Source organism: Oryzias latipes, chromosome 17 (assembly GCF_053564925.1).
Source record: "Oryzias latipes strain Hd-rR chromosome 17, Olatipes_Hd-rR_3.1".
NCBI classification, from domain to species: Eukaryota; Metazoa; Chordata; class Actinopteri; order Beloniformes; family Adrianichthyidae; genus Oryzias; species Oryzias latipes.
The window spans coordinates 6,984,140-7,005,304 of NC_136253.1; the positions used below are offsets into that span (position 1 = coordinate 6,984,140).

The 21,165-nt window shown below is 44.5% G+C and overlaps 1 protein-coding gene across 2 annotated transcripts; it reads left to right on the forward strand.

Moving 5' to 3' along the window:
- The first annotated feature begins 59 nt into the window (after positions 1 to 59).
- On the forward strand, positions 60 to 21,158 carry exoc3 (exocyst complex component 3). Of its 2 annotated transcripts, none has more exons than XM_004078620.5 (16): positions 60 to 240; positions 3,833 to 4,043; positions 4,877 to 5,096; positions 5,179 to 5,351; positions 11,324 to 11,536; positions 11,871 to 12,049; positions 12,730 to 12,846; positions 12,934 to 13,051; positions 13,470 to 13,595; positions 15,284 to 15,384; positions 16,386 to 16,496; positions 17,560 to 17,701; positions 19,097 to 19,219; positions 19,304 to 19,465; positions 19,572 to 19,693; positions 20,005 to 21,158. In XM_004078620.5, exons 2-16 carry the CDS (start codon positions 3,900 to 3,902, stop codon positions 20,198 to 20,200), a joined length of 2,247 nt encoding a protein of 748 aa, XP_004078668.1. In that variant the 5' UTR covers positions 60 to 240; positions 3,833 to 3,899; the 3' UTR covers positions 20,201 to 21,158. The 2 variants fall into 2 exon arrangements, with proteins under 2 accessions (XP_004078668.1, XP_078791503.1); XM_078935377.1 differs by having other exon boundaries at positions 218 to 445.
- The last annotated feature ends 7 nt before the right edge of the window (positions 21,159 to 21,165 follow it).

The following is a 21,165-nucleotide window of genomic DNA, read 5'->3' on the forward strand; positions in this document are numbered from 1 at the left end:
GTCACATGAAATCCTTCCAGAGTATGTGCATTAATGCTGAATGTCCAGCAGGTGGCGGTGCTGACGCAGTTACCCCGCGAAATACGGCAAAGAAGAGACGAAGAAGAAAAAGTAGGCGGTTCTCGGAGGCAAATACGGAAGTGACGTCACACAATAGCAAGGACGTTTAAACGGACTTTATTTGTTTTATTTTTCCTAGATTTGCACCCAGAGTTCCAGTTGATTCCGTGACTGTATGAGGTAAGACGGCGCGGGGCGTGTGTGTGGGCCTGTTGGCGGGAGCCAGGCGGTGGGGGCCGCTGTCGGCCCCGGTTAGCTTAGCTGCAACCCCGGAGCCGCGAACACAGCAGCACTCAGCTGCTGAAGAGACATCTAAGCAAACAGAAGTTCCCACCACGAATGTTGAAATTCACCTGAGTCAGGGAATTGGCAACAATTTTGGCAGGTAGAAAAGCAGCACACCAGCTCCTAGCAAACACGAGCCCCCTTCTTGTCTGTGGTTATTTGTGATGTTGTTTTTGTTGACCTAAGGTCAGGGTCCGGGGGGGTATTCCAGAAAGCAGGTTGGTTATGTGAGTTACCACGGTAAGTTTGAGGCTAAGGAAGTTGATAACCTCAGCTTTCGGTTCCAGAAATGGAGGTATGTTTCAGGATATGAAGTTGCCATAGCAACTCATGCTCTGAACATAACCTGGTCTGGAGCAGGTTTACCTGAAGGTTAGTTTGTTTTTAGAGAGGTGAAGCAGCATGGCGTGTCCATTTGAAGATGATTTAGTGGATGAAGAAGCTCAGTAATACTTTTTCCACCATGAGAGGGTGATGAGACCACGTATGGATGTTGGAAAAATAAACTTTTTTACATTGTTGATCTAACTTAATTATTTAATTAATATATATACTTTTTTTGTTAAGTCAGCTTAAAAATAACATGTAGATTTCAGACAGTTATTTTTACTTTCATTCAAATTAATTCAATTAATTAGGTGTAACTTTGGTGCTGCTGTTAGATCGGCACCGCAAGGGATTGTGGGATATCATTCCCTTTGCCTGTCTGGACGGATTTGGGTTTAAGTGTGGCTTTTTGACCCAATGTGTTTAGTTGTTTAGCTTTTTTACTGTGTTTTACCGAGTTATTTTGTCCTACTAAGCTTATGTCTCTCCACCATGAGTGAGAGCAACGGAGAAGATGATGAGTTTACATAGCACCCCTACCAGTTATTACTGTAACGTCTACGACGGAAATTTTTTTAATCAATTTATGCACGCCGTGCATTTTTTCCCCGTCCTTTTTATTGTTATAATAATGAGTAAACCTGCTCCGGACCAGGTTATGTTCAGAGGTCTCTGGAGCAGGTTTAGTTGAAGGTTAGTTTGTTTACAGAGAGGTGAAGCAGAATGGCGTGTCCATTTAATAATAACAATAATAATAATAATAATAATAAATTTTATTTGTTAGGCGCCTTTCAAGAACACCCAAGGTCGCTGTACATAAAAGTGAAAATAAAATAACAGCAATCGAATGCACAATAAAATATACATATAAATAGGCCAGAAATAGGAAGTTATGGGGGGGGGGGGGGGGATAGGCGAGTTGGAAAAGATGAGTTTTCAGTGTTTTAGCGAATTGTGAGAGAGACCCAATGTTTCTGAGGTCCGGAGATAGAGAGTTCCAGAGCCGGGGGGCAGAGCAGCTGAATGCTGACATGGAGGGCCACATTTGGCCCGGGGGCCTTCAGTTTGAACACATGTGCACTAGACAGGGTTCCAGAGCAGCTGAATGCTCTGCCCCCCATAGTGACAAGGCGAGCAGTGGGGACATCCAGATGAAGGGAGGAGGAGGATCTGAGGGTACGGGTGAGAATGGCCACATGAACAAGATCTGATAGATATGATGGAGCAAGTTTGGCAGGTAGAAAAGCAGCACACCAGCTCCTAGCAAACACGAGCCCCCTTCTTCTTGTCTGTGGTTATTTGTGTTGATGTTTTTGTTGACCTAAGGTCAGAGTCCGGGGGGGTATTCCATTCCCACCCGTACCCTCAGATCCTCCTCCTCCCTTCATCTGGATGTCCCCACTGCTCGCCTTGTCACCATGGGGGGCAGAGCATTCAGCTGCTCTGGAACCCTGTCTAGTGCACATGTGTTCAAACTGAAGGCCCCCGGGCCAAATGTGGCCCTCCATGTCATTTTATGTGGCCTGCGAGAGCATAAAAGTTTTTATTTTCTTAAAATAAAAATTGGTGTGTATTTATTCATATCTAGGGGGAATTGGACTTGAAATATGGGATTGGGCAACTAAACATTAGGACTTAAACACTGTCAATATAACCTAACCTGACAGGAAAAAATTTAAAAGGATTTATGCTAGAGTAACACGCAAACATGTGTTTTCTATGCAGCTGTAACTGTCACTTTAAAAGTTACAATAAATAAATAAATTAGTGATTTGACATTAAGGAGAAGTTACGTTTATTTTTCATTACATTTAGTTGCATGTATAAGTTATATCTGGCCCTTTGAGGACAGACACTATGCTGATGTTGCCCTCGGTGAAAATGAGTTTGACACCCCTGGTCTAGTGGGTCTAGATGACCCAACTCCCAATGTTAAAGTGCCTAGGATAGCACAAGGGTTACGTAGGTGTAACTTTGGTGCTGCTGTTAGATCAGCACCACAAGGAATTGTGGGATATCATTCCCTTTGCCTGTCTGTACAGATTTGGGTTTAAGTGTGGTTTTTTGACCAAATGTGTTTAGTTGTTTAGCTGTTTTACTGTGTATTGTCTAGTTATTTGTACTGTTATATTTAATTCTTTCTGCACCATGAGTGAGAGGGAGGGAGAGGATGATGAGTTTATTTAGCACCACTACTGCCAGGTGATGTAATGTTAAAGTCAGAGACATGGTATATGATTTCTATGTTTCATGTTGCAAATCGATTTTGTTTTATTTATTTTCTTGTTATAGAATAGCTATATCTGCAGGCTTAAAATTACACATATGAAAGTTCAAGAAGTACAATAAATTAAGATGAAAAAAACATTTAATTGAATAAATAATATGTAAATTTGAGTTGTAAATAAAATATTGAGTTGGATACACGTAAGAAATTAGGTTAAATAAATTTAACTCATTTACCGGTACTTGTTACCAATAGAAGTAATTCATTTAAGTTGGCAAAGTTGGATATGTTTTTTATATATATATATATATATATATATATATATATATATATATATATATATATATATATACATACAGTATATACATATATACATACAGTATATACATATATACAGTATATATATGCGTCACAATGAAAATAGAAATGAGCTAGAAAATTGTGCGTTTACTTTGTCTGTTATTTTTCTCCAAGCAGAAACTCTTTCTTTTGCTGATGATGCAGCCATGTTACTTTTTTGATGGACTTATAATCTTCATTCGCCATCATTAAAATCTCAGACTCCGTCTCACTGAAGTATAGCGCTCTCTTTTGTTCTCCACATGATCCATTGAGAATGTCTTTATGTACCTTCCGTGCACGTGCTTTAACCCAGGGTTACCAAGTCGAGCGTAATTACGCCAACTCATATCCGGTCCTTTGGAACTGACATACCCAGAGTAAGCAAGTTCAGGCGGAATTCAGCCAGAGTTCAAGCTTAAAGTCAGGGTAGTTTGAACATGCTTCCTGGAATACCCCCCGGCTCAGAGACCCAGCTGCTCTGACTGTCCTCAAAACTCAACTCCAAGATCTGCAGCAACTTGCAGATTATTATTTAGCAGCATCAATAACTGTACAAACTTCACTTAAACAATTCTGTGTTTTTCTCTGCAGGTTTAGACTGTGCAGTGTTATTGAATAGTTGCATGAAGCTCTGGACTCGACTCCACGCAGCAGCAAAATGGAGGAGACCAGTCGGGAGGCGGTTGCCACTGCAGTGCAGCGCGTGGCGGGGATGCTGCAAAGGTCGGACCAGCTGGACAAAGTAGAGCAGTACAGAAGAAGAGAGGCACGCAAGAAGGCTTCTGTGGAAGCCAGACTGAAGGTAAGGGAGGGCAGCCCTCTCTGGATTTTCGCATGGTTACAGGAGAGCGGATCTGCTCCGTCAGTCCACCGGAAACTTGGTTCAGAAGAGGCACACTGATCCAGCTGATAGACCAGGGGTCGGCGACCTTTACCACTCAAAGAATCATTTGGACCAGTTTCCCACAGAAACTGCTCCATCACTGACGTCACGGCTGCAGTAAATGATTATTTTGTCAGCCCAGCTAATGGTTGGTAAATCTGTGCTTTTCTTAACTCGCCCTGCAAATGGTGAATGGTGTTCTTTAAACAAATAAAACTCAATTTTTCCTAGAAAGCTTAGCTCTCCACTTCAACCTTTTTTTCGTCTTTGACAACATTTTGGTCATTAGGGTGTCACTACTGATCCCTCTTATTGCAATGCAACAGCAGTAAGTGTTTACACGAACCAAACTACATCTTACTCTGACGTTGAGCTGTTAGGTTTCGTTTTTGGCACATGTAGGGATATGCTGGTTCACCTTTGCTTCCCCTAGTGGCCAATTGCGCATTTGGGTTTTTCTTTAAAAAATCATAACTTGCCACAGGGATGAACTAGAAACGTGCTTTTTTTTTAAAAACATCCTTATAATTTCTTCTTTTCATGACTGGGCCGGATGGAACCATCTGGCGGGCCGGATACGACCCGCGGGCCGTATGTTTGACACCCCTGTTGTAAACTAAAATAAAAAAACTCCCCATAAATCTTTTCTGAATTTGAATTCTAACAGTTTTTTTTCTCTTTTTCTGCCCTGTGTTAAACCTGTAAAAATGAGATGAGTGCTTCAGTAATAATGAGTTCGTCCTGTGGTTCAGGCGGCGATCCAGTCTCAGCTGGACGGCGTGCGCACAGGACTGACCCAGCTTCACAGCGCTCTGCTGGACGTCAAAGACATCCAGGGCTCTCTGGCTGATGTGAGCAAAGACTGGAGGCAGAGCATCAACACCATCGAGAGCCTCAAAGACGTCAAGGACGCCGTGGTTCAGCACAGTCAGCTGGCCTCTGCCGTAGAAAACCTCAAGAACATATTTTCCGGTAACTTTCACTCAAAGCTGTCTGAGAGGGTGTCGTCTGTGTCTTTTTTATTATTTAACTCGCTCTAGTTTTGTGTCTAAAGTCCCGGAGATTGTCCAAGAGACCCAGCAGCTGATAGAGCAGGCGGAGCTGCTGCAGGCCCACAGGAAGCTGATGGAGTTGGAGTGTTCCCGGGATGACCTCATGTACGAACAGTACCGGATGGACAGCAAGAACACCAGCGACATGAACCTCATCTCCATCTACTTTGAAGATGTAAGTTGAGACGAGTCAGCAGGAGTGTTCTCCAGTCAGTTCAAAGGTGGCAGACTGGAAACTGTTCATCGTGTTTGCAGAGCAGGAATGTCCACCGTACTACAAAAACATTCAAGTTTAGACACCAACCATTAGAATCATGTTGTCCCACAGACAGAAAGCCACAGCTGTGCCCCTTACAGCTTTCAGCTTCCTGAATCCTCTTGACAGCCCTTAAAGGTCAGAGGGGAGAGAGGAGGACCGCTGAGTCTGTCACGGATTAATCCTTCTGGGTTTTTGTAACATTATAGGAAGTGCTTGATCAAATTTCCCTTTAGTGCAGAGAGTCTGCTGGAGTTTATGCTCAGGGTTTGGTTTGAATCTGTCCACACAGCAAGCAGTTCTGGTTCTGTGGTTCTGGGTTCAGAGCTGAGCGCTCTGCAGAGTCTGACTGTGAATGTCCGCATTGGACAGGAAGAAATTTAGACCGTCTTCCAGAACTGGTGTCGGCATTCGTGTGATCTCAGACTCCTGTGTGGCAGCAGGACTCGCACAAAATGAGAATTCATGGAAAATATGACAATAATTCTAGTTCATCTGCCCCTTAAGTCTGAGATGAACAAAGCTCGAAGGATAAAAGCTTTGAAGTTCAGGTGCAGCACAAGCAGCACAGAGTGTGAAACATGGAGATGTCAACAGACTCGGATGGGAGCAGCTTCATCGGTGCTGCTGAAGCTCAACAGACTGACACCTTCCAAATATTATGTTGTTACTAAGAGCAACCAATGAAGTGACTGCAGCAGTTTTAGAAAAAGAGATTTAGAAATGAGCTTAAAATAGTTTGGAACGACAGAGAGACAGAAAAACAGGAAGATGAAAACGACAGGAGAATTGATTTGATTGATTGTTTTTTTTATTTGATTGATTTAAAGCATTAATTATAATCAGAACTCATTACAGTAATGATGAAATGTATAGATTAAAAAAACAAACAGAAGAAGCAAACAAAGACACACTTAAGTCACTTGTGCTTAATTAAATGTAGTGATCATGAACTAAAGTCACGTAGAGCTTGATTTATTGCGTGAAAAGGAATAAAACAGAGAACCCCCACTGAGTCAATTCATTTAATAGGTTTACCAAGTTTTTGTAATCACGTTCTGATCCGATAAATTCTTTTCAAGTTACAAAATCGAGTGCTTATTGATGATTGATCAACTTCAGAAAACATTTATTATAATTTTAGTAAACAGTAACGTGAATCACACGCCACATAACAGATATGTAATACTCATTGGTTATAATCAGAATACGATTTTAGACTAATCCAGATATTGCTACACATTTCAGATTATTATCAAGTCACAAAATCGAGTACTTATTGATTATCTTTTCATTCAACCTTAATGATTCACACTTTAGATAACCGTTATGTAATAATCATTGATTATGATCATGATCACATTAAACCAGTAATTATTGCAGATCAGGTAAAGAAAAGCAATAGATTTGATTGTAATTCAAACATTTCAATAATCATTATTGCACATTCCACAATGTAATACTGATTAGTTTTAATTAAAAGAGCTTTAATTATTTCAACACAACCAAGTTCATGTTTTTGGAATTATTTAAACACCTATTGATCCTTAACTCCTCTTATCTTGATATCATTAAATCAGAATTACTTTCTGCATTTTTCTTGAATATTTAAAAATTGTTTGAGCTCATTACTGAACCTATTAAAAAGTTTAGTGCCACACACCGACACACAGAAACTTTTCTTTGTGGTTCTTATCAGTTTGATCTTGAAGTTCCTACATCCCCTCTGTTTGTAGCCTCTCTGTTTTTGGATATTGAATGGAAACGATTTCCCACTGGCTCTGTATAGAAGTTGTGCGGGGTAAAAATCCACAAGGTCATACAGTTTTAAAAGTCTAGATTGATCAAATAAATGGTTTGTATGATCAAGATAGTCGGCTTTATGTTCAATTTATGTACAACGGATGGCTCAGTTTTGAAGTAAAAAGAGAGGATGTAGTGAGCTTCTATAATTATTCCTCAAATTTCTAAACAGTAGGTGAAATATGATAATGTTAAGGAGCAGTACAGTAAATATCTACTGTTGTATTTTAATATATGTTTAGATTTATTTATTATTGAAATACTTTTTGAAACGTTATTTTGTGTGTGTCTGATGTGTGGCTTCCAGCTAAGTTTATCGATCATAACCCCTAAGAATTTGATTTCTGCAACACTCTTAATTGATACATTATTTATTTTAATTGAGAGCTATTGGCATTGTAGTTACCAAAAAACATCACTTTGGTTTTATTTTGGTTTAAAGATAATTTGTTGTAATCTATCCATGATTTTATTTTGTCAACTCTGTTTTTACCACACTGATAAGTTCCCTATGTTTGTCTTTATAATAGAATATGTTTGTGTCATCAGCATATAATATGATTTTCATTTATGTATATATTGCCCGTGCAACTCGACCACCGCTACCCAGCCTCCTGCTAGCCAACGTGCGGTCTCTGGACAACAAACTGGACGAACTAAGAGCCAGGACGACGACACAGCGGGAAATAAGAGAGTGCTGCGCTCTGATTTTCACCGAAACATGGCTCTCAGAAGACGTCCCAGATTCCGCTCTGCAGCTACAGACGCACTCCATTCATCGGGGAGACCGGACAGCAGCCTCCGGTAAAACGAAAAGGGGCGGCGTGTGTGTGTTTATCAACAACGCGTGGTGTGGGGACGTACAGACTGTCCACCAGCACTGTTCTCCTGATGTGGAGTTTTTGTTGCTAAAGTGCCGTCCCTACTACCTGCCAAGGGAGTTTACAGCCGTGTTTTTAGCTGCTGTTTACATTCCCCCGCGAGCCAACACTGCAGCGGCTCTCGGCAAGCTCCATGACGTCATCAGCGCTCTAGAGACGGCTCACCCTGATCTGTTTTTATTGCTGCGGGCGACTTCAATCAGTGCAATCTCCGGACCGTATTTCCCAGATATTACCAGCATGTTGACATTCCCACTCGTGACAAGAACATCTTGGATCACGTTTACACCAACATAAAGGGTGCATACAGGGCCGCCCCCCGCCCCCACTTTGGACACTCTGACCACATCTCTTTGTTTCTGTACCCAGCCTACAGACAAAGACTCAAACAATCTAATCCAGTCACCAAACAGGTTCAGCTCTGGACCCCTGAGACTGAGAGCAAATTGCAAGACTGCTTCATGACAACAGACTGGGATGTGTTTAAAGCTGCAGGACTGGAGGACTCTTCAGTCAGCATACAGGATTATGCTGACTACGTGACTGGATATATCAGCACTTGTGTGGAGAACATTGTGCCCACAATCCAAGTCAGGAAGTTTCCTAACCAGAAGCCCTGGATAAACGGCCATGTACGTCGCATGCTGCGTGCTCGCTCCACTGCATTTACATCTGGTAATGAGTCCGAGTACAAAGCTGCGAAGTACGGCCTGAGGAAGGCCATCACAGCAGCAAAGAGGCAGTACAGAGAGAAGCTGGATGGCTTCTATTCTACTGCTGACTCTGGCCGCATGTGGAGGGGCCTGCAGCACATCACAGACTACAGAAGCAGCACCATCACCATCAGTGCTGCAGACAGCCTGCCCGACGTACTCAATGCCTTCTACACCCGCTTTGAGACGTCCACCCCCCACACGGAGGGACCGTTATACTCTTGGACCATTACACCCCCCTCACCCCCACCAGTCGTTTCAACAGCCCAGGTAAACAAAGCTCTGAGGAGGATCAACACCCGCAAGGCGACCGGTCCGGACAACATTCCTGGACGAGCCCTCAGAGCATGTGCTAACGAGCTGACAGACGTTCTCACCTCCATATTCAACCTGTCCCTCAGCCAAAGAGTCATCCCCTCCTGCTTCAAGACCACAACCATTGTTCCCCTTCCCAAGAAGAGCCCTCCCACCTGCCTGAATGACTACAGGCCAGTGGCACTCACTCCGATCATTATGAAGTGCTTTGAGAGAGTGATGCTGACCCACATTCAGAGCAGCATCCCAGACACACTAGACCCCCTGCAGTACGCATACCGGCCCAACAGGTCCACCTCGGACACCATTGCTGCAGCACTGCACACCTCCTTCTCACACCTGGAGAATAAAGACTCCTACATCAGGATGCTCTTTATTGACTATAGTTCTGCATTCAACACGGTTGTTCCCCACAAACTCGCCCACAAACTGTTCTCCCTTGGAATACACCCCATCATCTGTGACTGGCTCCTGGACTTTTTGACTGGCAGGCCTCAGTCTGTCAGAATAGGGAACAGGACTTCAGCCAGCATCATCACAAACATCGGCACACCACAGGGCTGTGTTCTCAGCCCCATCCTCTACACCCTGTTCACCCACGACTGTGCGGCCTCTCATAAGGACAACATCATCCTGAAGTTCGCTGATGACACCGCTGTGATAGGACGCATCACTGGCGGGGATGAAGCAGCCTACAGGAGGGAGGTGGCCAGTCTGGTGACATGGTGTGAGGACAACAACCTCACCCTCAACACAGACAAGACAAAGGAGATGATAGTGGACATGAGGAAGGAGAGAAGGAACCCTCATCAGCCGCTTCTTATCCGGGGTCTGGAAGTGGAGAGGGTGAGCAGCTTCAAATATCTGGGGGTCCACCTCAGCCAGGACCTCACCTGGGCACTAAACACATCACAGCTGGTGAAGAAAGCTCATCAGCGGCTGTACTTTCTGAGGAGGCTGAGGAGGTTCGGCATGTCCCCAAAGATCCTCAGTAACTTCTACAGCTGCATGGTTGAGTCCATTCTAACCAGCTGCATCACAGTGTGGTATGGCAGCTCTACCGCCGTGGACCGCAAACGCCTGCAGAGAGTAGTGAAGACTGCGTCCAAGATCACCAGGACTCCTCTGCCCTCGCTGCAGAGCATATACAAACGCAGGGTCTGCAGGAGAGCTGCCTCCATTGTCAAGGACCCCACCCACCCGCAACGAGGACTGTTCACTCTCCTCCCCTCAGGACGGAGGTACAGGAGTGTGAAGTGTAGGACCACCAGACTCAAAAACTCTTTCTTTCCCTCTGCCATCAGACTCCTTAACAGCTGACAGGAGTCTGAAACAACAACTGCACCTTTGCACATCCCCACTGTCCGCTACTGTTATTGTCACTTTTGCACTTTAGTATTGCCACCCGACATCTTGTGTTTTGTGCGTATGTTGTGTTTGAATTTTTCTTTTTCTTTTTTTTTTTTTCTTCTTCTTCAGTTTCCTCTCCTTTTGGCATTCGGAGCAGGCAGCAAAGAAAGAATCTCATTGTACAGGGAAACCCGTTTCTTTATTGTGCATATGATAATAAACCTCTTTGAATCTCTTTGAATATTAAATAGCAGCGGGCCCAGAATTGATCCTTGTGGAACACCACAACTTATCCCTTTGGCTTCTGATGTAAATTCATCAATCTTCACAAATTGTTTTCTTCCCGTTAAATAGCTTTTCACCAAGTTAGTGCTAGTCATCTTATCCCATACCCTTCCAGTTTGTCAAGTAGGATTTCTTGATTGAGAGTCAAATGCTTTTTTAAAGTCAATGTCTGTGCTGCATATTTCTTTTTGTCCAGAACATCTGTGATTTCCTCCACGCATCCATGATAGTCAATGAGACTGATCTGTTTTCTCTAAAACCATATTGGTTTTCATTTATAATGTGATGGTGATGTTTATCAAAAACTACAACTAATTCATCATTAAAAAATTTTTCTAAAATTGTTGAGAATTGTGGGAGGAGAGACACAGGTCTATAGTTGTAAATGGGTGTTTGTCTCCACTCTTAAGCACAAGTTTGTTTGACTTAAGCTGGCTTCTCCCATGAATGAAGCTATCATTCATTCGATTGTTCAGATACTTATCAGGACATAAACTGTTTTAGCTGTTAACTGAACTGCCACCTGTCTTTGTGCTTCTTCAAGGTTCAATCGCTGTCAGATGAGCTGGCCAAGCAGTTATGGATGGTTCTGCAGAGGTCCATGGTCACAGTTCGCCGTGACCCCACCATGCTGGTGTCGGTTATTCGCATCATTGAGCGGGAGGAGAAGATTGATCGGCGAATGGTTGACCGAAGGAAACAGACCGGATTCATCCCACCTGGGAGACCCAAACACTGGAAGGACAAGATGTTTCAGGTCAGAGGAGCAGCCAGACCAGCGGTCCTTCATCAAAGCTCAGCAGAATTGAATTCTTTTACATGTTTAAGAAGTTCTTCCCTTTAATCTGGGCCTCGCCTGTCTGATGATCATCAGGTCCAACAGTCGCGTCGTAGTTCTGTTAGAACTCTGGGAACATCTCGTGTTAGGATGAAGTGTGCTCTGTTTTCAGTGTTGGATTTTCTATAAGAACCTGATACGGAATCAAACCAAAATAGAATTGGTAATGGTGCAGTAAATGAGTTCACGCGGTCTCACAGGCTTCAACTCAAACAACAGGAAAGCTAGAACCTGCAACCTCTTTGCTCTGCAGGTTCTGGAGCACACCGTCAGCACTCGCATCGAGGGCACGCAGTCCGTGACCAGGGAGGCGGACAAGATGTGGCTGGTTCGCCTACTGGAGATAACCAGGAAGTACGTGGTGGATGACCTCATCATTGTCAAAAACCTCATGGTGCAGTGCTTCCCCCCTCACTACAACACCTTCAACAGGTAACAGGTCCAACACATTGACTGTATAATACATAACTGTGATGTCAGCCACGGAAAATACCTTGCTTCTGGTTCCAACCATTTGAAGTCAATTGAGTCGCTATTTTTCCGCGATGTGTCCATCGCCATGTTGGAAGCAGACGTCCTCAATAAGGCCATGATTGGTCCGTCTACATTTCCATGGCAACTACTCTTTCTAATCAGGAGTGAGTATGTTAGCAGGCCACACCCCTTCCACTGGAAGCAGGTTCGGGAGACTTTTATTGATTGGCATCTGATTGACCAGTTTATAACTTGAATAATGCATATTTCTGTATAGAAGTCTGTGGGATTTTGGCTTCTTGGAAACAGCAGGTACTTCCTGTTTGGAATGGCAGGGAGAGGAGTCTCTCAATCCAGTTCTCATTTACTGTCAATGGTTTACATCATCTTTTCTGCCCGAAGCCATCTTTTAAAGTAAAATATTGATGCACAAATGCCAGTTAGGGTTTGAACCGTAAAAGTGGTTGCAGCTGAACGCTTCTTTCTTTTCATTTGAAAATTCCTGGAGTGTTTTGAGACTCTGGAGTGTCCCATCACCGATCAGTGCTCTCTTGACTGTTCTTGAGAAGCTCTGACTGCGGGAGCGCTCGTGTTCCTCAGCAATGTCCTGCAATCAGGAAGGTTTCTTCTGGTTTCAGATTCTTTAGCCTCTACCACGCTGCTGTGTCTGCTCGAGTCAAAGAACTGGCCTCTGAGGACCTGGAGGCCAATGAGATTGTATCGCTGCTCACCTGGGTTTTGAACACCTATAAGAGGTTTGTTTATCCATCCATCCATCCATCCATCCATCCAGCCACACATGGAGGAGACATGTTCAGACAAAGGGTGGCTCTGTGTTTCAGCGCGGAGATGATGGGGCATCCAGATCTGTTTTCAGAGTGTGACATCAACCAGTTGGAGCCTCTGCTACCAAAGGAGGTTGTGGACCACCTGCTGAGTAAATACATCCAGACCTTCACAGTAAGCATTGAGCGGTGCAGAGATCTTGTTTCTAACAGGGCTGAAGGCTGATTGAAAAAATGCATGAACACAGACACTGAACTCACCACAAGATGAATGTATAGCCAAGATGGGCTTTTGGGGCCCCGCCCCCTTGAGTCATAATTACATAAGATTCTGTTTGTGGGTGTCACTGTTTCAGATCCAGTCTGTCTCTGTGACTCTCGGTTAAGAGAAAACTGAAATAAAATGTTCCCTGCATTTGTCGCTCGAGTGGTGTTTTCCCTCTGAGCAGCAGCTCTGCAGGCCAACCCAACCCTGCAGGTTAACACGTGCATGTGCACAACCGCGACCTCACTAACTCACCCAAACTCTGGTTTGCTGGTTGCTGATGGCTTCCAAACGGGATGCTGACGTGACTGTGGGTTTGTGCCTGCAGCTGAATATAACCGGGTGGCTACGGAAGGCTCTGGAAACGGACAAGAAGGACTGGCACAAAGACAGCGAGCCCGAGGCTGACCAGGACGGGTACTACCAGACCACTCTGCCCGCCATCGTCTTTCAGGTACGGCGCAGTCATCGCCAAAGTCTGTGATCTCGCAGGCCTGGTTGGTGGTTTGCTGGTTCTGGTCTGCAAGGTTTACTATTGGGGATCTGTTAAGTTGGGCCAACCAGATTTATATTTAGATAAACACATTTTTTAATTAAAACTAAACTTAATTTGTTTGTTTGGGGTTTTCATTGAGTTCTGGTCTGGACATCCAGGACGTCTGCTCTCATACAAACATCTGTGCAGAGCAGGCAGGTTTGCTCAGGTGAGTGTGTGCTTTCTAGAAGCCACTGTGAGGTTCCTGCATGTAGAGGACAGATGAGAACTAGGGTTCATTATGTTTCCCTCTCACTTGTTTCTTTAGCCATTATGATCTAAGAATCGATGCGTGAAAAATGTGACCAACTTTGTGGCGCACACACATCACACACTGTTGTTCGCCTTCAGCTAATTGTAATTGACCTGATTTGGTAGAAGCAAGCTTGTGATTGGATGTCTTTTTGCTTACATCACACATACATAAAAAAGGTGCGATGGTAAATTCAAATTAATTTTATTTCTAAAGCGCCTTTCATGAAAAAAGAACAGCTTGTGGTGCTGTACACAAAAACAAACAAGAATGCAAAAACACCAATTCCCACACGTGAAATAAAATGCTAGAATAAGCCCCTCATGATAAACTACATAAAAACAAATGCATATAAAAGAGAAATGATTATAAAAAGCTAAAGAACCCAGAAGGCGCCATCCGCCCTGTCCTCCTGTTGGCCGGGTGTCACCATCTAAACAGCACACCTCCTGCCCCACAGCCCCCCCCAACCCCTGGGCCCAATGCACACCGGGCCGGGCAGCTCGGAGGACCCGGAACACAAGAGATGCCAGAAGACGAGCAGGGCCAAAACTCTGGGAGCTCGAACACAAACACCCCAAGCAAAAAGCCGGGAAAACCCTTGTAAATAATCTAAAATGTAGACGTGACAAATAGAAAAGTTAAAATATAAAAACAGCTAAAATATGGAGACATAAATTAAAATAAGTATATGTATAAAAAGTTTAAAACATCTAGAATATTAATTGGAATAAGTTAAGACGTAGAGATACAAAAGGTAGAGAAACTGACAAAGTTTGACTGAAACAAGAGCATTTACTTACCGATTGATCTTCCTCTTTCGGCTTCTCCCATCAGGGGTCGCCACAGCGAACAAGTCGCATGGTAAACTTGGCAATGTTTTACGCCGGATGCCCTTCCTGACGCAACCTTCTCAAACCGGGCTTGGAACCGGCACAGGGGTAGAGAAGGGAACAGGGAGCAGCCCGGAGTCGAACCCTGGTTTCACGGACGGAAGGCGCCGCAAACCAGCACGAGCTAAACCGGCTCTACTTACCGATTGATATTATACCTTTTACCAACATAATCTGTGGTTTTTAACCGATACTGCTGTTACTCCCAATCTTTGACATCCCTAATAAGAACCCTGGACCCCCCGGCACAGAGTCAATTATAGACAGTGCAGTAGCCAGGAGCCCTCAGGGTCCAATCCAAGGACCCCCTATCTACCCGTGGCACAGGTGTCACCAGGCACACCACCTAAATGAGGAGCCAGGATGATGGATCTGCACGTATCTTACCCTGACGCTGTAGCAGAACAATCCGATGGGTGGAGTCACAGAACCTGTTCGTCTGTCTCTGACGTCTTTTGCAGATGTTTGAGCAGAACCTGCAAGTTGCTGCACAGATTGACGGAGAGTTCAAAGGCCAGGTTCTGAAGCTGTGTCTCAAGCAGATGAACTCTTTCCTCATCAGGTGAGTTTCAGCACCCAAAACAGGAAGTTACCATCATAATCCGTGTGCTATCTTGTGGGGACCAGATGACCCTACTCCCAACGTTAACGTGCCTCCAGGGCACTTTAACGTTGGGAGTGGGGTCATCTAGACCCACTAGACAGTGCTCTGAACCTTTTTTCTTTAATGATTTGTGATCTTCACTGATGTCCATGGTTTACATGAAATCTTTCCACCTTTATCCACCTTTGTCATGATAGGGAGAACACGTCAAAGTAAGGTTGGGGTCATCTGGACCCCACAAGATAGCACAAGGGATAAGGGAGGCATCTACTCAAACTGCTATCTCTCCCTTCTGCTCTCTAAAGCACTGAGAAGCTTTGTGCTGTAGTCCTGTGCAGCTCAGCAAACACTAGCGCTCCGAGCCTCTCTGTGGACACATTTCAGTCGTGGGTTTATTTGAAGACTAACTTTCTGTTGCATTCACACTGCAAACCGTAATTGGGGGTGGAGGAGGGAAGACGAGCCCAAATCGTCATGAAGTGTCACTGGTTCGTCACACACCCGTGCAAATCAGTGCATCCACTCAAACAAGATCATATACCACAGCGGATGGAAGCTGTGATCTTCTTTTGTCCTTTAAACCAAACACTGCCCTCAGGGGGGGTGATCCTTAACGTTCAGTTATTTATTTATTACATTCACTAGACTATAAAGTGATAAGTCATTTATCCAACATGCATGTATTTACAACTGCAGCTTCACTTTGGTTATTTTAGGGATCCTGATGGATTGAAGGCAGCTCTTTATTGTTGTTTAGTTTTTTAAAAGACTACTTTCATAGATTGAGTTCAATATCTCGCTATTATGTTTAAACTGACCTTAAAAAAGCATCCTGCAGACAGGGTTTACACTGAACATGACAGTGGAAGTCCTGATCTCATCATCTCCCTGCAGATCAAATAGCAGCAGGACGGGAACAGGACTGAGCACGCTGACCCGGCCTGTGTTTGTTTGCTCAGGTACCGCGAGGAGGCAGTGGCCTACAAGGAGGAGCACCTCAGAGACCGGCAGCTGCCTCCGTGTTATGTACACTATATGATCGCCATCATCAACAACTGCCAGACATTCAAGTAAGACCTGAGAGCCAGACCTGAACACTTTCAGCTGACGCGCATCTGCAAATGATGATGAAGGGGAGGGGGATTCTGTACCGCCTTTTCTCGATGGTGACACAGTTGAGCTGTGTGTTCAGTCAGCAGTCAGGGTCCTAAGTGCTGCCTCTATAAACCTGTCGGCTTCCTCTCCTGCTGCAGACTGAACTCAAACAAACCCACCGCCGCTTTCATCTGTACATTTATGAGCCGCTCTCTCTCCCTCCATTTCAAGCCAGCACCCTGGAATAAACAGCATTCAGTCCAAGTTCTTGTCTCTGGACAACATCCTTTATGTCAACTAGTGAGGTTTCAGAAGTCTATTCATCAGAAATTCTTCTCTGTTGTAGACTCTCCTAACAGTTAAAGCTACAGTCCTGGTATTCCTTTGTCTCCCTGGACTCTTTGGCATACTAAATGACCAAATCCCCCCTTTCTTTTCTAAATGAACCAGACCCACTTTTGACATAAAGTGTTTTTCATATCTCACTGCTTCCCCACTGGTGTTCCACAGAGTTCTGTCCTGGGACCCCTTCTCTTTGTGTGTTCCCCATCAATCACTCACACTTTTGTACTGTTTCTACGCTGATGACGCACGGCTCCTTTTGTCTTCTCCATACATCTCATGCATCTCTTTCTGTAGCAGACTTCTCTGCTCGGATGAGAGACAAACGTCTTTAAGTCAGTGTCTTACCCTCCAAACAGCTCTTACACACAACACCGCACAGCAGGATGACTGGTGATGGTCCCTCCAAATCATGCTGAAATGCTGATGACCAACAGATTACATCCCCTCCACCTACTGGGAAACTAGTTAACCATGACTACATATTGTCTGGTTTAGTTTTTCTGTGGTTTAGCTCACTTGTAAATTCTCTTTGAATAGGGGCATCTGCTATGACGGCATATAAGCAGTTCCCGTGTCTTACTGTTTAAATGTGTGCCGCTTGGTGTTAAAACAGTTGAGAGCTGCTGATAAATATTTATGTGACACACCTTTTATCTCATCTCCTGCTGAACTTCAGTGTCCTGTCCTCCTCAGAGAGTCCATCAACAGTCTGAAGAGGAAGTACTCTCAGTCCTCCGAGCCCACCGAAAGCGACGCCGCCATTGACAAGACGCTCGGCGGCGTGGCAAAAGATGGATGCCAGTTTCTCCTGGACGAGGTCTTTCTTGATCTGGAAGTAAGAACGGCCGTGGCGGTCCCGCTGGGCCCATGTTGGTCTGTTCATGTCTGAACGTGAGGCGTTTGGGATCCCGTCAGTGGTTCCAACTGATCATGGCACGAGAATTAGAGATGGAAATCCTCAGGATCCTTTTATCATAAGTCAGCTGATGTTCCAGATCACTTTTTACTCCATGGTTTATACGTTCTCACAGTAGTACTGCGGTGCGTTCAAAACAATTCTTTAAAGGATTTGGTAGATGATGTGACTTTGTCAGCAGCTAATAGATGCTTTTCTAACAATAGAGAAACTCCCAGGATCCTCTGTTCTCTTTTAATTTTCCTTTCAGCTGCTTCCTTTAGAGGGTGCCACAGAGAATCATCTCCCCTATTTTAAAGGGCCTATATCATGCAAAATCAACTTTTTGGAGCCAGGATGATTCATTCATTCCTCACTAAAATCTACCCCCATAGGGGTATTTTGATCCATTCATGCATCTCTGAGTATTCCTCTAAAAACCTGCTCTCTGAGCACCAGCCCCTCCCAATCCACAAAAACGAGCAGGTCATTAAATTTGACATCACAAAGTGAGGAACCGCCCCTTTCAGGAAGAGTCTAGGGTGCCAGCCCCGCCCCCAGGCTAACTTTCTCAGTGGAGCTAGCGGTGATGGGCTAAACGCTTTCATTTTCTGTGAACAACATGGACATCAATCCAGCTATGTAAAAGTTCGGATGTTTATTTTTCGGGGGAGAAACTCAGGCACACTGCTGAGGCCGACTCTAGGATGATGTCATGAAATGGGCGGTACCCACAGGAGAGAAAGGCGGAGCCTTAAAGATCAAGTCAGCTTACTTCAGGATAGCAAAAGGGGCTGTGAAAAAAACTCATATTTTATAAAAAATGGTTCTTTAGTGTTTCAAAGGTAATATATGATCATATATATGGATATATTTTACTCTGACAGGCTAAAGAAAAGCACGATACAGGCCTTTTAACTCATCTTTTTCCTCGTCCTCATCCTTTTCTTTGGCTCCTCCTCCTCTGAGCATGTCTGAATCTGGTTTCACATCCAATCATCTTGTTCTCCTGATGCTCTTATTTTCTCCGTCCTCATTTGTGCTTAAGAGAACTTCATCATCTCCATTTCTGCTGAACACACTTGATCCAGATAGTTAGCTGCAGGCTGTGCAGGGAGGGCTGGGTAACAGAAGTGGATCTGGAGGACCAGGATTCAGCAGTCCTAGCCTTCATCCCTCTTTGTTCCTCTTCACTTCTTTCCTCCCAAAACTCTCTTTGTTTACTCGGACATGTCAAACGTTAGAAGTATGAGGGCTACGGGGCAGAGAAACGCCTGAGACCTATGTGGTCAGAGCAGTCCCGGTCCACTAAACTGTTCCGGTTCTGTTGAACAGCATCACCTGAACGAGCTCCTGACCCGGAAGTGGCTGAGCGGCTCTCATGCTGTGGACACCATCTGTGTGACGGTGGAGGACTATTTCAACGACTTCAATAAAATCAAAAAGCCCTTCAACCAGGTACAGTGAGACCGGGTTTTAAAAACGCAGACCCCCCTCCTGCAGGAGACTGTTAGCATGGCTGCCGCCTGCGTTTTTCTGCAGGAGATGACGAAGGAGGCGCTGCGGAGGGTGGTGGTGGAGTACATCAAAGCAGTGATGCAGAAGAGGATGAGCTTCAAAAACGCTGATGAGAGGAGGGAGGGCGCAGAGAGGATGATCAGGGAAGCCGACCAGTTCAGTTTCCTCTTCAGGAAGCTGGCGGCGGTGAGTTTCTCTCTTTCACTGCACCGGTCGCACTTAGGAGCCACCAAACCCCCACCCCCCCACCCCCCAGAGCGCTGCACAGTTGGTCAACTTCTGCCTGCTGCAGGGCGAAGACACAGAGCGTCTGTGCGGCGCCATCACCGCCATCGCTGAGGTGTTTAAGCTGACCGATCCCACGCTCCTGTTCCTGGAAGTCACCACGCTGGTGTCCAAATACCCCGATATCAGGTGAGGTGTGACACAGCAGAGGCATCACTCCTGAAGGCACAGTGTGACAATGATGCAGTTATTGAGAGCAAAAATGACCATTATGTCAAGTTTGACTATAGATCAGTGGAAATTTTCAATATAAATACATATGCACACAAATTGTCTCCAAACATGACATTCCTCCAGCTTTAAGGGTTCATTTCAGTTGAATTTGGTCAGTCTGAGTTGATCATTCAGAAATGAAGCCTGTGTGTGTGCGCCACCTGCAGCAGTTGTGTTGGGCAGGTGAGGCAGCTCTTCTTCTTCTTCTTCTGTCCCCTCTGCTGCAGGGAGGACCACATCCAGGCGCTGCTCACCGTTCGAGGCGACGCCAGCAGAGAGATGCGGCAGATGATCATCGGGACTCTGAGCGAGAACAAGGTGGCCAGCTCTGCCGCTTCGCAGCCCATCTTCAGAGACATTCCTGTCCCCACCATGTCCATGACCTCCATGACCTCCATGGCAACTTCAAAGCTGCTCAAATAAAGCGGGAACCACCTCTTGAATCTTCTCCCTCCACATTTGATTTCAGGTTTTTCTTCTCATTTGTGCTTCAGCATCTATAAACCCAGAGCTGTAAACATAACTGCAGGGTTTCAGGTTTCAGATGACTGAGCTGCAGGTAGGACGTTTCAAAGGTTCGGTCCTGCTTGTGACCATGCCCAATGTCATTTTCTCATGGTGAAGTGACTGAAGCAAGCCCCCATCTGAGGCACCATTGCCTAAGCTCCGGTTCAGTCTACAGCAGCTTGACTCTTTCAGTTTTTGAATGTTTGGTTTGATCCGGTAAAGTCCATCACAGGGTTTTTGACCGCCATTTTTTATTAATTTCAATGTTCGTTATGAAGAAACGGGGAATGTTTACACTAATCTTCCGCTGATGAGGGATTGAAACATTTTCAGTTCAAAGGAAGATGCAGTGTAGATGCATGATGACCACTGGACAAACAGAAAAACCTGGATTGGTGGGGGCAGCATGATGATAAGGGGGGCATCAGTGGAGATGGGATATTGTCACTACAAACAGATGTCAGGACCTAAAAACTCCACAGGCTGGGACTGTATCCTCAAGATGCAACATGCACCCAAAAAAAAAACTACACGCGTGGCTTAATTTTTGACTTAAAAATATAATTATTTTATCAAATACAGTGTCACATATTTGTAAGATTTTTAAAAAACTGAAAATAAATGTGTGCCTCTTTTCTTTTGAAGTTTAAATATCCAAAAATGTTAATGTCTAGTTATATTTTTGCTTTGTCAGTTTGGGTTTCACAAAACGACATGTCATTGCATAAACATTTGTCACTTTCTTAGACTTAAGTAACTTAATACGGTTACTGACTTTGAAATCACTTGAATTAATGAGTTGGGTGGTAATTTAAAAACAATGTAAAATACTTGGGATGTTTGATTGCAAAATAAAAATTAGATTGAAAATTGAGTTTCTA

Excerpts from the sequence above, each read along its gene's own strand:
- exoc3 (XM_004078620.5), top strand. The coding sequence starts at position 3,900 with ATGGAGGAGACCAGTCGGGAGGCGGTTGCCACTGCAGTGCAGCGCGTG. Across the intron at positions 15,385-16,385 it reads ATGAACTCTTTCCTCATCAG|GTACCGCGAGGAGGCAGTGG; the intron begins GTGAGTTTCAGC and ends TTGTTTGCTCAG. Across the intron at positions 17,702-19,096 it reads AGGTCTTTCTTGATCTGGAA|CATCACCTGAACGAGCTCCT; the intron begins GTAAGAACGGCC and ends TCTGTTGAACAG.